Source organism: Colius striatus, chromosome 25 (genome assembly GCF_028858725.1).
Source record: "Colius striatus isolate bColStr4 chromosome 25, bColStr4.1.hap1, whole genome shotgun sequence".
Taxonomy (NCBI): domain Eukaryota; kingdom Metazoa; phylum Chordata; class Aves; order Coliiformes; family Coliidae; genus Colius; species Colius striatus.
The window spans coordinates 616,115-632,263 of NC_084783.1; the positions used below are offsets into that span (position 1 = coordinate 616,115).

General features: G+C 43.8%; 1 protein-coding gene across 9 annotated transcripts in view; it reads left to right on the plus strand.

The window, feature by feature from the left end:
* Positions 1 to 1,906: 1,906 nt before the first annotated feature.
* The window catches only part of EPS15L1 (epidermal growth factor receptor pathway substrate 15 like 1), a 39,457-nt gene continuing 25,214 nt past the window's right edge, over positions 1,907 to 16,149 (plus strand). For 5 of the 9 annotated variants that reach the window (XM_062015212.1, XM_062015215.1, XM_062015214.1 and 2 more), the window contains exons 1-14: positions 1,907 to 1,976; positions 6,421 to 6,462; positions 6,655 to 6,744; positions 7,104 to 7,151; positions 7,642 to 7,737; positions 8,383 to 8,445; positions 9,330 to 9,455; positions 10,826 to 10,885; positions 11,221 to 11,457; positions 11,905 to 12,062; positions 12,514 to 12,670; positions 14,871 to 14,956; positions 15,342 to 15,414; positions 15,949 to 16,116. In XM_062015212.1, the coding sequence (XP_061871196.1) occupies positions 1,947 to 1,976; positions 6,421 to 6,462; positions 6,655 to 6,744; positions 7,104 to 7,151; positions 7,642 to 7,737; positions 8,383 to 8,445; positions 9,330 to 9,455; positions 10,826 to 10,885; positions 11,221 to 11,457; positions 11,905 to 12,062; positions 12,514 to 12,670; positions 14,871 to 14,956; positions 15,342 to 15,414; positions 15,949 to 16,116 (1,434 nt within the window). In that variant the 5' untranslated portion in view covers positions 1,907 to 1,946. Of the gene's footprint in view, positions 1,977 to 6,420; positions 6,463 to 6,654; positions 6,745 to 7,103; positions 7,152 to 7,641; positions 7,738 to 8,382; positions 8,446 to 9,310; positions 9,456 to 10,825; positions 10,886 to 11,220; positions 11,458 to 11,904; positions 12,063 to 12,513; positions 12,671 to 14,870; positions 14,957 to 15,341; positions 15,415 to 15,948; positions 16,117 to 16,149 lie in introns of those variants that run through there. The other 4 variants (XM_062015213.1, XM_062015221.1, XM_062015218.1 and 1 more) reach the window with 3 other exon arrangements.

The window sequence follows — 16,149 nt, forward strand, 5'->3', positions numbered from 1 at the left end:
TCAAGAACCTATTGGTGCATAAAAATAGACTCTTAATAACCTGGAGAGGAAATGAACATAAAGCAGGCTGAGGAAGAACAGGAGAGAGAAAAGGCTACAGAGGGAAAATGACTTTGTCTCTCCAGCTTTCTCTTAAACCTTTGATCAAAAAGAATCTGGAAAGGATGGAGCAGTGAGGAACCCTACTGAGAAGGAAGAGCTTTAGTTGTTCTTGGAAAGAAGGATACTTTTTTTTTCCCTCAAATATCTCTGAAGCTTTTGATAGCTTGTTCCCAGCTCATTGGGATCTGCAGCAACACAGTTGTGTTAAAAAGGATTTGAGAACCATTCAATTTCCCTGACAGTTGTAGTTATGATTAACAGAAATGCCATAACCTAGTTCCATTCTCTGCAGGAAAGGTGAAATGTTTCATAAACTCTGCCTTACCCCTGAAAATCACCTGTAATAAAGTGCTGGGACTTTGGAGCTGTTTCCCACTCCCATGGTTTAGTGTTAAATGCAGAACACACGCTGGTTTTGGTTGAGGAAAGATCACATTAAGGTCTTTATGCTGTTTCATTAAAGAGTTCAGCACATCAAATGTGTGAATGCTTGTTTCACAACACACTTCAAACTAAGCAGATAAGCTTTGCTAAGCTTCTGGAATGATTGTGCCCCTGTCAGGGTTGTGGGGATTAATGCATGGAGGCTGCTCTTGGCTCCATCACCGATGTACTGAGGGGACATTCCAGCTCCCTGTAGGACCCGAGTGATGGTAGTCTGTCTGTCTGTAAATCTGTCCTTAGATGTTTAAATGTTTTCAGACAGCTTTTCCCTTTCAAAGGTCTGAAATGAACACACACAGTGCCTGCAAGCTGTCTTAACTTTGGGCTTTTTCCCACTAATGTTGTGTGTGGAGCCTGAAACCCTGAACCATGTGCCTATTTTTCTGTCTGACCTCTCTTGTAATTTGTTCAATTGCTTTCTTCTCCAGTTCTTCAGCATTTCCTTTCCTGCCAAGACCTAATGCTGTGCCTTTAGCAAGAACTGAAGCCAGACTTTCCCAGCTAAAGGTTTTGCACTTACCTCAGGGATACATCAGCACTGTTGTGTGGGGAAGGAGATGGTCTGTGGAAGCCTTGACTTCAGCCCAGACAGTTTGTAGCTTGTGTGGCAGCTGAGGTCAAATTCTGCTTCTGCTAGTCCAAGTGCTGTCCCTTGAAAAACAGTTCTCCCCTGACAAATAACCCTGAAAGCCATTAAGCACACTGTAAGCACAGCTGCCCTTTACATGTTCTGTAACCATCCTCCTGTTGATTTGGCTCATCCGTGGCTGCCCTGCTGTGTTTGTACATTGTGGTCAGGGCTTTACCTGTGCTCCATTTGATGCTGAATACTTGACCATAAGCTCCAGGAAGCTTACTTTGGGCCAGCTAAAAGGCCTGTCCCTGCCTTCACTCCGTTACTTGGAAGGCATTGCACAGGGCAGCTGCCGTTTTCCCTAGACCTACTCTGTTCCCTACGGGAGGGTGAGGGTGAGGCAGGTCAGCGGCAGCTTCGCTGGCGGAAAGCCACGTCTGAGCTGCGGCAGCACGGGGCAGCGGGAGCAGCCCCAGCTCGGGGTGGGAAACGGCTGCCGGGGACGGATAAGCCGCAGCCGCTTTGTTCTGGGGAGGTCAAACGCCTCTCTCGAGCTGCTGAACGATCTCCGGGACAGCGGCTGCCCCGCAGGCCCCTGCTCTGCCCGCCCGGGCCGTGCGGTGCCAGGAGCGGCCGGGCGGGCTCCCCCCGCCTTCCCCCCGCCTTCCCCCCGCCTTCCCCCCGCCTTCCCCCCGCCTTCCCCCCGCCTTCCCCCCGCCTTCCCCCCGCCTTCCCCCCGCCTTCCCCCCGCCTTCCCCCCGCCTTCCCCCCGCCTTCCCCCCGCCTTCCCCCCGCCCCGGCCGCTGCCCGAATCAGTGGGAGGAAGATGGCGGCGCTCATCCCCCTCAGCCAGCAGGTAACCGGCCCGGCGGCGGCCGCGCTCTGCCGGAGCGGTGGCGGGCCGGGGGGAGCGGCTTGGCCGGGAGGAGACGCGGCCCCGCGGGCCCGGAGGTGGAGCGGCCGCGGGGAAGGGGGGACGGGCCCTCCCCGCTGCGGGTCCCGCTGCTGCGGGCGGGTGCATCCGGGGCCGGGTCGGCGCAGGGGCGCAGGCCCCGCCGCTCCCCGCGGCTCCGGGGCAGCTCGGCCCCGCTCGGCTGGCGGGGGGACGGTGTCGGTGCGCGGCGGGGAGCAGCCCCTGGGCGGGGGCGAGGGAGGGCGAGCGGCCCTCGGCTCGTCTCCCGCCGTGAGGCCGGGGCTGAGCCCCTGGGGCAGCCGCCGGCCGCTTCTTTGGGGGCACAAAAGGCGCTGGCGCTCCCCCCTCATGGAGGCCCCGGAGCTGCACCCCTGGGGAGGGGAAGGGGCTGCACCGAGGCTTGCTGAGGGCTTTGAGCTGCAGGTCCTGCCGTTGAGCTGCGGGCGTTCATGCGGTCCCTGGGGTGAGGTCTAGGGCTGGGCTGCAGGGGAAATGGGGCTCCGGCTTTGGTCACATCCCCCTGTTTCCCCCTTTGCAACACGGGGTTGCTGCCGCGTTTAGTTCTCGGGAGTGTCGTGACTGTGTTTAATACTTGCGAGGTGCGTGAGTAGCGTGGCCATGGGCGCGGGTACAGCGGTAAAGGACTCTGCGTGAAGAGGTTTTCACCCTGCAGGGGAGGGGAAGAGCCTGACCCTTGGAGCTTGTCTCGCACAAGGAGAGTGGCGTAGAGCATGCCTCTGGGAGAGGCTGTGTCAAGCTCTGCTTCAGCGTTTGCAGTCCTCGGGTAGATTCTTGATTAATTTCTTACATGAATAATTCAAACCTGAACACCTCGACTCCTTTTTGTTCTTTTCCATACTGCTGTGAAGACAGAGCATTTACTTATTTCTGTTAAAACAAAGGCAAAGCACCATCACCCCACAATGCCTTGGAGTCAAAACTCTTCTGCACTGTGGCTAGGTCAGGCAGGAATTCAGAACAACTGCTATTGGTAGTGTCTTAATAAGAGAGCACACTGCTTTTTAGCTTCTGAATACCAGTAGGAGTCCAGATTAACATCTCTTGAACGAAATGAATGTGTTCAGAAACATCTGATAACATCAATGCCCATACAAACTGTTACCAGAAGTTTTTGAGTGAAAGAATGCGGTGCAAAATATCTTCTGAGAGATAAACTCTGGACTTGAAAGAGTTTGTTATCTGGAGCTTCTGTAGTACCTTGCTAAAAATGTATAAAATGTTTCTTGTACTAGAAATCCTGCTTCTTCTGTTGTTGAAATTCTAATTGCTGTTTGAGAGACCAACATCAACGATGTTTTGTTCTGTGTTCTGTAAACAGCAGTTATTTTGACATATTATTTTCCAACTAACTCGTTGGCAGAGTTCTGGATTTACGACTTTTTTTCCATGCTGAACTGTCAAGAGTTAATCTCTGTGTAATCAAGGCAGTAAACAGAATTTCCCTGGGAATTAATAAACTTCCTCTGTTATGCTCATTCCAGAGATACATGGTAGTTACAGTAAGTGCCAGAAAGGGTGTCAGAAGGAATAGGAGAGGTTACATATGCTGTAATGTTGACACGAGTTCACTCAGAGATATTGATATCAACATATTAGGAACCATAAACAATAGGGGTGGTTCAAGTATGTGAAAGTGTTTAATGATATTTGTTCTCATAAATGACTTTCCTTATGGTTCTATTGTTCCATGAGATGAGGCTTTTGTGAAGGAGAATTTACATGTCTAAGAGTATGCAAACTGTTGAAGCTTCAGCTGTCTTCCTTTCAACTGGCTGTGCCCAAAAGCAGTTGAAGAGCAAGCATGTAAAATCCAGTCTGGGAATTAAACAACAACTGAAACTGGATTTGATTTACCCTTTGATAACTTTATTTTCTTAAATATTTGGTCACCTTATCAGTGGTCTCTCCACTGGGCCAGGCATGTTCAACCTGCAGCCCCTGGAGAGTCACCTTAGAGATCCTGGGACAGTGCAGATTGTTTTGTAGCTCAGTCTTCTGTGACAACTCAGGATACTCAGCAAGTAGGGGCAAAGGTAATCTTTCTGGGGCAGCAGCCACCTTCTTTTGGCTCTCATCTTTGTGGGACACCATGCTCTTTTTTCCCCTTTCACAGTACTATTTTTGGCTGTCATATGATGTGACAAGTGTCTGAAAGAAAGTTGTGAAACGGGAGGAGACCAAGGAAAATCATCTGATCCCAAGTTCTTTGTGGCAGTGAGGTGACCTCAGTAAAGAGAGCTCGCAGGAACTGGCTTTATTAATTGTTCTGGTGGCAGCAGCTTGTGCCTGCCTTTTTCCCAGACCTGCACTAAGGGACATGGGGACGTATCCTTGTGTGAGTTCTGTGTACCACAAGTGTATCAGATCTGCTGTGAGAGTCCAAGTCTGAGACTTCAGATTTGTACAGGAAATCAAGTTAGAGGTCAAACAACAAAGCATCAGAAGTGTCTGTTTGAGAGACAGTGTAAAGTGTTGGTTATAGATGGTGTTTTGAGGCATATGGAGTAGACAACCAGAGGGTTGTTAGGCTGGAAGTCAAACTGAGCTGCTCTTGTAACAGGGTATAATATCTTTTGACTGTTCATCAACTGCAAACTCCTCAAAATGTTTTTCTCTGATTGCCAGCATTGACACTGTCTGGTTTAGGTTCTTCATCAGCAGATGTCATCAAATTACAGAAGCTTCTTGAATGATAGTGATGGAGTCATGTGTGGTGACAGGTAGATAGGCAGCTATGCTATTTTTATCACTTGAGCCCATTTTGTCTGGTCTGCTTCATCACAGAGATGCAGTCATTTAGGTAAATGGGTCAGAGAGGCTTGATCTTTGTAAAATTCTGCAAGCAGAGAATTGAGTGATGAAGGGCTTTCCAGCAGCCCCTGGATGAATATATTGCTGTAGAGGCCACTTCACAGCGTTTCACCACATCACTCTGGATTCCTGCCACCTCTGTCAGGTAAGTCAGCTGTATGTCATGGCTGACAATCTCCAATGAGGATGACAAGGATGTCTGGTGATGGGATGAGATCATTCAGTACTGCTGCTGGAGTGGTTTGCTCCATATCTTGGTATGAATCCAGTCTCTGCATGCTCCAGGATATTTGCCCAAGTAGTTAGTGGAGCTTGTTGGTCATTGGCTACCTTCTCTGAGCCTTCTGATAAATGAGGGGTATATAGTTGGGTTAGAGTTGGCTAAAAAAGCTTAGATGTTATCTGGAGTTGGACAGACTATTTCCTACTTCCACATTTTCTCTGCCTTCTGCGTTTCCTATTTGGGAGAGGAACACAGCACTTATCTGTGTTGATCGTTTACAGGCCAGCAAAGTGATGAGTCAGATTGGTGAGTTCTGGTCACAGCTTTCTTCTGGAAGAGCAGGAGCTTCTAGAGTGTCTCGTTGGAGATTGCAGGGGCTTCTTTTGTCGTTCTTCATCGGTCTCTTCTGTCATGGTATTCCTTTCTCCCCTCCTTTCAGTGTAGGCAGAACATCCTGAAATCCACATGGCTGGCACAGTGGAAGGGAGCATTTGGGAGGTGACATGCCAGTGATGAGAGTTAGTGTGATTCCTCAGGTGTCTGACTCGTGTCCTGTTTGTCCCCAGCAGGCTTTGGGGTGTTTCAACATCTCTGTGTCTCAGTCATTAGACTGTGTTTATTGGGCTGGTGTGTTGCTTGTTTTTTTAAGGCCTTTGCTCTACAGAGTGACTTGTTTGAGACTGGACTGCAGTGGTTTTCCTCTTGCCATTGAGGATGGAGAACAGTGTAGAGGTATAGCCTGCATGTGGCTAGAACTTGAAACTGTATTTAGTATTCCAGAAAGGCAGGACTTATCTTGGTGGCTGCTGCTTTGGTGTGATGCAGTGTGATAACACCAAACTGAAATCTTCAAACGACCTTGTCAGGGAATTGTGGTGTTTGTTAATTAACCATTCACCCTGGTTTCATTTTTAACCATTTCAGTTTAAGATCCTGGTCCTGAAAACACAGAAACAGGCACATTTTGATGTCCCAGGGCTCTGTCTGTGTGTGTGTGTGTATAATGGTCTGCTGAAAATATTGTCTAAGTGTATTTACAGTGCAAGAGGCAGTCAAACAGTGTTATATCAGCAGTTCTCAAACTGTGATCTGAAATACTTTGGCTAATGGTTCAAAGTTGTTCCTCAAAGAAGTTTTAAGAGGTGACAGTAGTCTGATGACTGCAAGTCTTGGGGGAGTCTGTGTTATTGACACTTAGATTTCAAGTATCCAGTTTGGAACACAGCAAATGAACGCTGGTGCAAATGAACTCTTTCTTCCTGTCAGTCCCTAAAGATGCTCTGTCTGTGATTGCAGTTCATTCATTCCCTCAACATCTCTCTTCTTTTTCAGTTTTCTGCTGGGAATCCGTTATATGAAACTTATTACAAACAGGTAGGTTCTTAAAACAAAAGAAGAGCCATTTTCATTTCCCCAAGACTTCCCTCCCCTTGCCCATTGCAGTGTGAAACTTGGGTCAGTTCTCTCTGCTGTGTGGTAATGCATGCTTGTGCAATCCTTTTGACCTTTCTTACCTCTGCTTTCACGACAGATGTGCTCCAACTGAATGTGAGTTTTGTCTTTCAGGTAGATCCAACATACACAGGGAGAGTTGGGGCGAGTGAAGCTGCACTGTTTCTTAAAAAGTCTGGTCTCTCTGACATTATCCTTGGACAAGTAAGTTGAAGAGATTAGGTAATGCAGCAATCCTTGGTGCATTTGCTTAACTGCAGCTAACATTGAGGAGAAGGGGGTTGCAAAGAGGAATCTGGTGGAATGCAAGTGAGAATCCACACAACATGAGGTTAACCTCAGATTAGTAATAGCTCTAAGGTGATTGGGTTTTCACAGGAAGCTAAAGGGAGAAAAATGCCTTTTGTGTAACATTTTTGATGTTAACTTGAGAATTAAATGATGTATGTCAAGAAGACCTATGATATGATCCGTTCCTATGTTCAGGAAGGCAGAGTGCTGTGGAACTGGTGAGCTAAGTTTTGTACTAAAGTCACAGTGGCTTTTATTTTGTATCTTCACAGATATGGGATTTGGCTGACCCAGAGGGTAAAGGATACTTGGATAAACAGGTAAATGAAGTTTGTCTGTGACCTCTTCTGTTTCCTCCCACAGATTAGCCTTTTTTCCAAGGAAAACCTGCTGTCAGTACTAGTTCTCTGTGGCTTTTAAAGGATTTTTTAGAAGTTTTCATTTACAAGATGAGGTTTTTTTCCCAGCACTGCCCATATCCAGGTATATTACATTCTGGAGAAGGTTGGATCTAATTTTGCATCCCTTCTGTGAATGAACAGTGTGTATAATGCATCAATGGTCACTTTATTTAACGATGGGAGAGTCCTTCACACGTGGCTTTGAAGTTTCCTGCTCTTGCTTCCATGTTACTGTCCTGTTTTTCCTGAATCACCTGTTAAAAACACTGGGGTAGTTGTCACTGTGCAGTTTGGGGCTTGTTTCCATGCTCTACTGAGCTGCACATGTACAAGCTGCAAGATCCTAAGTGGATTATTGGAGAATGATCAGGACCAGTTGCTTTTCTTAACAGGAAACACTCTTTTGTAGGGTTTCTATGTCGCTTTGCGCCTTGTAGCGTGTGCACAGAACGGCCACGATGTTAACCTGAGCAGTCTGAACTTGACTGTGCCACCTCCTAAATTTGTAAGTAGTACATGCCTACATGTATGCATGTGTTACAGGAGAAGTCAGACTTTAGTTGGTATTCTGGAATAATCTTCTGTCCATAAATGCCGTGGTTCTGACGATTCCTTAATGCAACTGCAGTCGTGGCTGCCATAGCCCTGTCTTCCCAAGTAGTATGTAGCAGCCCCTTCCTGGTGCAAGTGGTAACTACAGTCAGCTTCTTCAGGAAGCTGATAAGGCTGCACTCTAAGCATATGGAAAAAGAGAAGAGGAAAAAGAAGATATATATACAGAAATGTGGAGTAAAGGGCACAACTGCAGCTCTGCCTGCAGCAGCTGCTCTGGAACCTCCTTTAACTTGTCTCAGTTCTGTATCTGGGTACCTAATTATCAAAGTACTGTAATAGTACAAATCAATATGACAGCTTTTTATCTGAGTACATGCCTTTTTCCTTTTTTTCAGTGTACTTAAGCTGCATAAATATTCTGTATGGCTGGACTCGAGGGTCCTGAAGGTCTTTTCCAACCATAACGATTCTGTCCCGTGATTCTCTATTCTATAACCAGCTCTTGAAACAATTAGTGAGGGTTAGAGACAGAAGTGTGTGTATTTTATATGTCTACATGTGTATATGTATATATATAATATTCTTTAATTTCTAGCATGACTCTAGCAGTCCTTTGCTGATGACACCACCTTCAGCAGAGACTCACTGGGCTGTTAGGGTAAGTGTAAAAGACAAGACATTCCATCTGTTCTTTACAAGCCAATGTTTTCCTTGTCTGTAATTTTCCCAGTGAGAAAATTTTGTATCAAATACATTTCCCATTTCAGAAGTCCTCTCTTTCTGATGACAGACTTGTGCACAATAGAGAATATTGAGCTGTAGTTTTATATTTGAAAGAACCATTAAACAAGCCTTTGACAACCCCTGGTGTCGTGTTTGTACGACACAATGAATTTTAATCTTCTGCCTGGATTCCTCCCAGAATCCCAGTAGAAGGCACTTTCATGTTTGTATAAAGGAAGCCCACTGAGAACAGCAAAGCATTTCACCAACTCCATCCTGAAACATTAAAGTTCATAATGATAGAATTAATACTCTGTGATACACACAATATATATCATTGGGGGGGTATTTGTGGTTCATTTTCAAATGCAAACATTGTCCAAAAGGTAGAGATTTAATACAATAACTTGCAATGCTGATTTTTTGCATCTAATTTATACTTGCATGTTGTACCTGAAAGTGGGAAGCAGGTTCCTTGGGAAGAACAGATTTTAGTTCCATGGAGTTTGTCAAAGTCTGTTTAAAGTCTGGTCAGCAGCGTTTTGATCAGAACACTTTGTCCCTTTAGAGCACTACAGAAACACATCTTGTGTGCTACATGTTAAAATCTCTTAGCTGTCATGGCCTTAGCTTTGAAATTAAGCTCCTAAATGTAGCTCCATGGGGTTTACATTTAAATACAGCATTGGTGTTTGCATGCAAGCTCAGAAATTTAGAGTGAAAGCATTACTGACCAGGCTTAATTTCTTGCAAGATCTCATTTTCAACACTCACACAGGCACACTTTTTTACTTATTCAGGCTATTTCTTACCAACTAGGTGGAAGAAAAAGCAAAGTTTGATGGTATTTTTGAAAGCCTTTTGCCAGTAAATGGTTTACTTTCAGGAGACAAAGTAAAACCAGTACTGATGAATTCAAAGCTACCTCTTGATATCCTAGGAAGGGTAAGTATGCTGTTTAGATTTAGCTCTTCTCTGTTTAGCTTCTTGTAGTTGCAATGTGAAGGAGTTAAATGTAACTTACCAGCATAGGTCAGGTTTTGACTGAGGCTTGTCAAGTGCATGTTATAAAGAAAGAACATTAAGTAGTCTCTGAAGTAGTATGAAGCAGTATTAATTTTGAGAGCTGGAGATGCTGATTTAGGTTGTTTAAAAGCAAGAAAAAGCTCTCCTAAACCATCAGAGCTTTTATAACCTGATATGCCACCGTTGTGTCATTTTTCGAAATGCAAGTTATTAGACATACCATTGAATCTGCTCCCCATTTGTACAAGAGGACACTTCAAAACCTCCTAGTTCATTGTTGCTGTCAAATTGAGATCTGAGTTGAGTGTATCCATTGCATATTGGCAAGGAAACCTTACTTTTCTGCTTCCATTTGAAGTACCTATTCTTAAATGTTTTGCATATTGATATAGATTCAATGTAAGAGCTGTATCTGCTTTGTGTACTTTGATCTCTTCAGAAATAAATGCCTCTTTCTCCTGATTTCCTACAAAATCTAAGCTTGACTTGGTTTAATTCTGTACTTGTCAGCTGTGAAGTACTCAGTCTTGAGAGGCTTTGTATTTTATCTTGTTATTGTCATGATAGAGATTCAGGAAACTTCTTCCTCTTCCACAGAAGTTTACAGGCAACGTAGGGGACTGAGGGAATGAGCTAAAAGTTGTACAGGGTTCCAGCTGTAAAACTGGGAGTAGAGTTGAGATGGTTGAGCTTTCTGTCCACTCTGTTGTCTCCAAGTCATGTTGCTGATTAAACAGTGCTGTTGGCTGAGCATTAGAGTACACAAGGGTTTGTGTCCTAAATCTCCTACAAGTTTCATTGACTCGACTTAACTATGAACTAAAGTTGACAGATGCCTCAGTTCTCTTCTACAGAAAGTTCTGGGAGCTGGACATATCTTTTTGACTGCAAACAAAGACTGGGAAAACTATTACAAAACAGAAATGTATTTTCTTCTCAAATCTTTTCACATTCTAAGACACATTTGGCTGATTTGCTAGCCCACACCCTCTGGACCATTCTGAAAGCCACCTCTGGATGGTTTTAGTCAGCTTGATGACAGCTTAATTGCAACATAGAAAGCTGAAAAGACCTGCCTGTGTTGCATCCAGAATTTGAGAGCCAGTGTTGATTCACATTGCCAGAAAGCTGTAATCCAGAGTGTTTCATCAGAGGTCAGGTATAACATGACCTTCACACAAATCTGTGAGGAGTGTTTAGAGAGCACAGTTAATGTGATGATGACTGACATCTAAAGCACAAAATGTAACTTGGTCTCCAAATCATTGTTTTTATCCTAATTGCTGTAGGTCTGGGATCTCAGTGATATTGATAAAGATGGTCACCTGGACAAGGATGAATTTGCTGTGGTAGGTTGCTTTAATTCTCAATTCACAGTGTGTCTGCTAGAGCAAATCACCCATTATTTTTCTCAAGAGCTTTGCAGTTTTCTCTGCTACAGTTGACTTCTAATCTAAATTGTTCACTTGGAGCCATTAAATGATCTTTCTCAAATTCATCTGCTGACCTTTGCCTGTGTCATCAAGATTAAACTTTCTGGAATTCCATTCCAAATGATCTGCTGTGGTTCACAGCTCTGACCTTGCTGTCTTTGTTTTATCAATAAGTACATGACTGACACTGGAAAGTTCTGGTTGCTTTTTCTTCTAATTGTTACCATTGTCTGACCTTTTTGCCTTTGCAGGCAATGCATTTGGTTTATAGAGCTCTTGAGAAAGAGCCAGTTCCTTCACTATTACCCCCTTCTCTCATACCACCTTCTAAAAGAAAGAAGACACCCGTCTTTCCTGGTGCAGTTCCTGTTCTCCCTGCCAGTCCTCCACCTAAAGACAGCCTCCGTTCCACCCCGTCTCACGGTAGTGTCAACAGTCTCAACAGCACAGGCAGTTTGTCTCCCAAGCACAGCATCAAACAAGCACAGGTACAAAGATAGTTTTTCTCTTCTCCTTTTTTGTTTGGTTTAGTTTTGGGGTGTTTTTGTATCAGTAAACATCAGGAGAAACCCTGCTCTTTGATTCCTGCCTTATGTCAGTGCTTTTCTGTGTTTGTTGTTGAGTGGTTTGGGTGGAGGGAATGAAGTGAGTGTGGAGGGATGGAAGAAGAGCAGGTGAATTTTAGTCAGAGTGACCATGAGGCAGCAAATCTTCCAGGGAACTTTCACTTTTCGTAGAAAGTGAAACCATGGAAAGGTTGTATTTGTGTATCTGCTTTAATACCAAAGAAATCACTCCTCTGCCTCCTCAAGCTCCAGTGTTATGAGCATGAGGATGTATCAAATACACATCAAATTCTGAATAGTGTTGTATATGCTCAGTGTGTTGATAAAGAGTCTTTATCATCTTCTGAAGTGTGAACCTTTGTTTTACAGCCATCTGTGAACTGGGTGGTGCCAGTGTCTGAAAAAGCACGATACGATGAGATTTTCTTAAAAACAGACACAGACATGGATGGTTTTGTGAGTGGCCAAGAAGTAAAGGACATTTTTATGCATTCAGGTCTGTCTCAGAATCTCCTAGCACATATATGGTAAGAATTCCTTAGTAGCTGTATTTTTATAGCTTGCTGATCTGGAAAGCCAGATTATTATCCAGGCAGAAATGTGATCCTAACATTGAAAGAGAACAACCACCAAACAAAACTCAACCTTCCTGTCCTGTTGCCAGACCATAGTATGTGGGCAACAAGGAAGAGATGATACTGACTTTGCCTTTCTGGGAGGGGGCTCTAGGTCAGTCTGTGTCTTGTGATTGGTTTTTTAAGTTCTAGTGCTCTAAATATTTTCTCAGAGTGATGCTGTTTTACTCAGTTAAATATGTCTAATGAAATACTGGCCTGTTTATGGAACTCTTTCACTGGAATAAGCAAGCTCTGATGAGGCTGAATCAGTAGAAAATTACATGTCTGTGTGTATTTCAGGCTTCTTGGTAGAGGGGAATAAAGCTTTTCTCGTTTCTAAATATGATCTTTTTTTTTACAGGGCTTTGGCAGACACAAGACAGATGGGAAAGTTAAGCAAAGATCAGTTTGCACTAGCAATGTATCTCATCCAACAGAAGGTCAGTAAAGGGATTGATCCTCCACAAGTGTTGTCCCCAGACATGATCCCTCCCACAGAGAGGAACACTCCCATACAGGTAACTTACTGATGATCTGTAGATTCTTTTTTTGTTTCATATTTTGGTAAAGAATTGACACATTTTCCTTTTCTTATCTCTTCTTACAAAGTTCTTGGACAGTTGATGGGGTGTGTACATTTGTAATGGCACAGGACAGGAAATAAGGAAAAATGTAGTAGAATATTCCACAACTAAAGGAATAGTAAGAGTGAGAAAAGACTGGCATGAAAAATAGTCCTTTGTAGAAAAGGATGCTCTTTAACTTTAGGGAGCTGTTAAAAGCTCGTTTAGTAGCCTGTCCCTGACTGATCAGTACCAAATTCCTCCCATGAAAACATCCTTTTTTGTCATGGCTAAATGAAGAGTGATGCCGCCTTAGTTTCTGGGTGTTGGTGGTTGATTCATCCCGTGTAGCATGACAGCCCATAACCTTAGCTCCATCACTCTTAATACCATCTGACTGAAGCATCTAATCCTTTACTGAACTCTGCTTTGTTCCTTTCCTCAAGAGTGTGTTAGTGTATTTTTGAAACAACCAGCTCCTGTCACATCAATGCATTCACCCTTTTGCTGTGTTATATAGTGTTTTCCTTTACTGTGTTTTTACTTTCCCTAACCAGAAAGCTTTTGAACCTCTAAATGTATTGAAATTGTTGCTTCTCTGGTCCTTTTAAGGTTTTTCCTATATCCTTTTTCTATAGACTCTGTCAGGTTACTTGACCTCTGTAGGATCTGAGATCTCAGCTCTAACAGAAATGCGTCGTGTGAGTAATTGTATCATCCAAAAGAATGCACATCTATTTGTGCATGCTGCTGCATTTCTACACCTTCTCCTGTCTTGTTGCTACTATGTTCTGTGACATCTGTCCTTGGCATGATGATAACATGGCAGTAGTGTGAACTTGTGTTGGCTGGTTACCTGGTGATGTTGCTTCCTTTTGAGGTGCGTTGCTCTGTCAGGAAGTTCTTCGACAGGTAACTGTTGGCCTGTTAAAGTTACTCACATGCTGGTTTTCTGAAGCTGTGGGCAATAAACACACTTTGGTGCACGAGCTTTAACCTTCCCAGTGTTTTCAGTTCATTGTATGTATGGTTTTTTCATCTGCTGTGGTTTTTGCTGCATAGAACATGAAATAAACTGTGTGCTCCTGTGAATGTGGCAGGGGAGTTTTATGCTCACGTGGAACAATGAGCTGTGTGGTCCTCACCAATGCAGCAGTTCATTTTAACCTGTTGCATAGTCATATTGGGTAACACTTTCTTATGGTCCTGTGCAGCACACAGTAGTGGTCTCTCAGCAAATCTGCATCTGATCTGAAGAGAAAAAAGTGACATTAGAAGCTTTTGATTTGCTAGTTTGACAAATGAGTTTGGGTTGTTGTTGTGTTCACTTAATGGCAGGTGAACAACAGAAAATGTTCACTGAAAAGTGAGGACTTAACTTATTTAAACTATATAATATTCACCTATTGTTTGTGCAAAAAAGGGCCACACTTCCCTGTGCTCTGTGTGTGGTTTGTTGGTTGGGTTCTTGGGTCTTTTTATGCTGAATAAAGCCATACTTTCCCTGATTATCACAGCAATCTCCAAGTGAGCAAAGCAAGCAAACCATTCTTTATAAAGCCCAATTCAGAAATGGTAGGCTTCATGTTGGTCACTGAGTTCAGTATTGCCCTGGCAATCTTTGTATTATAACAACAAATTTGCTGAGATCCTTCCTTAATAGCTTAGATAATTGACTTGGCAAGGGATACTCTCTGCATCTTCCCTGATCTACACCTGTAGAAATGACCTGTAGGAATTTGGGTGTAATTCCAGAGACTGGCATTGGTTTGTGGCAGGGCTCAAGAAGATTGAAATTACAATCTGATTTCATTATGTTCCCTGGAAGCTTTGCTGTTGCCTAGAGTAGAGCTGGGGTTTTAGGTTTGGAATTTTACTTCCACCATTGCCTGCAGTTTGTGTGTTGACATTGTGCATGGACTTCAACTGCTGTGTGTTTCAACTGTCTTGTCTGTTAAATTGCTGTAGAGAAAGTTCTGTCTCACAGGTAGAGTTGTGTGGCATGCTCAGGGCTTGTGCCATAACAGTTTGATGTCTCCTGTAGAACTTTGCAAGTGCACATGCTGAGGATTGTGTCCCACCTCTGTCCTCAGCCTTTAAAGGAAGATCTTCTGTTATGACTTGGTATTTTAATGGACTGTTTCCTTCTTAACAGGACAGTTCCAGTTCCGTTGGATCAGGAGAATTTACAGGGGTGAAGGAACTGGATGATATTAGTCAAGAAATTGCACAGCTGCAGAGGTAATGGCTGTGGACTATTAGCAAAGTCTTGCAGTAGGAGAACCAGTTAAATATATGGTACTGATGAGTCTATTACTTCTGTTTGTGATGACCTGTCACTGCAGTTGGTGGCAAATCTCCCACTGATACCCTACAATTAGCCAATTGTGTAAAGCCAGCCTGGATTCTACCAGGTGGTTTCAGGAGATTACTTATGGAACAGATAGCATTTTTCAAAGAATAATTGTTATGTTTTCAACTGTAGTCCTTTAAAGAATGTGTTGGAGTATGAGCTGACAGTTTTGACTGCGTGGTGTCTCCAGAATGATACGTGGTTGATTTCTCGTGCGTGCAGGTGTTGTGTTCTTGATCTAATCAGGAATACGTGTGCTTGCTTGTGTTGCAGAGAAAAATACTCACTAGAGCAAGACATTAGGGAAAAGGAAGAATCAATCAGACAGAAAACCAATGAAGTTCAGGTAAAAACTCTATTTGTCACTATTAGTTTTCATTTTAAACTAAAGGAACACATGGGGAATGGCCCGTTCTTTGCTTGTGTTGCTTCTGGGCAAGTCTTTCCTCCTTTCATAGGATTTTCCTCTGACTTACAGGAAGACCTTTATTTTCTTTTCTTCATCAGAAACGTTTTCTTCTCATGCTGATTAATAGAAATAGAATACAAGGTGACATGACAGCAGTTTGAAAGGTCTTTTGTGCTTGACTAATTTAGGCCATTGTTACTCAGAGAGCGTTGGGTTTGATAATTAGGATGGCTTAATTACATGTGCTCCATATCACAGTCCTCCGACCTCTTGTGGGCACTGCTTCGTTTCCTGTTGCCTCACACAAGTTCCTGCAGAAACAAAACATACTCCTGCAGGGAATAGCCTCTGTGGCAATAAAAACCTTTGGGGTTTTTCCCTGGGGTTGATCATTCCCAAATGACTTTTAGGAATTGTCTCAGTTCAATACAACAGCCAAATGTAAGTGACAATCTGTGGAATTTTCCTCAGGAACTGCAAAACGATTTGGACAGGGAGACAAGCAGCTTGCAAGAGCTAGAGGCTCAGAAACAAGATGCCCAAGACCGTCTGGATGAAATGGACCAGCAGAAAGCCAAACTGAAAGATATGCTGAATGATGTAAGGCAGAAATGCCAGGAAGAAACGCAGGTGGTGAGTGTACGTTAGTTCTGGACATACTCAAGAGTGTGG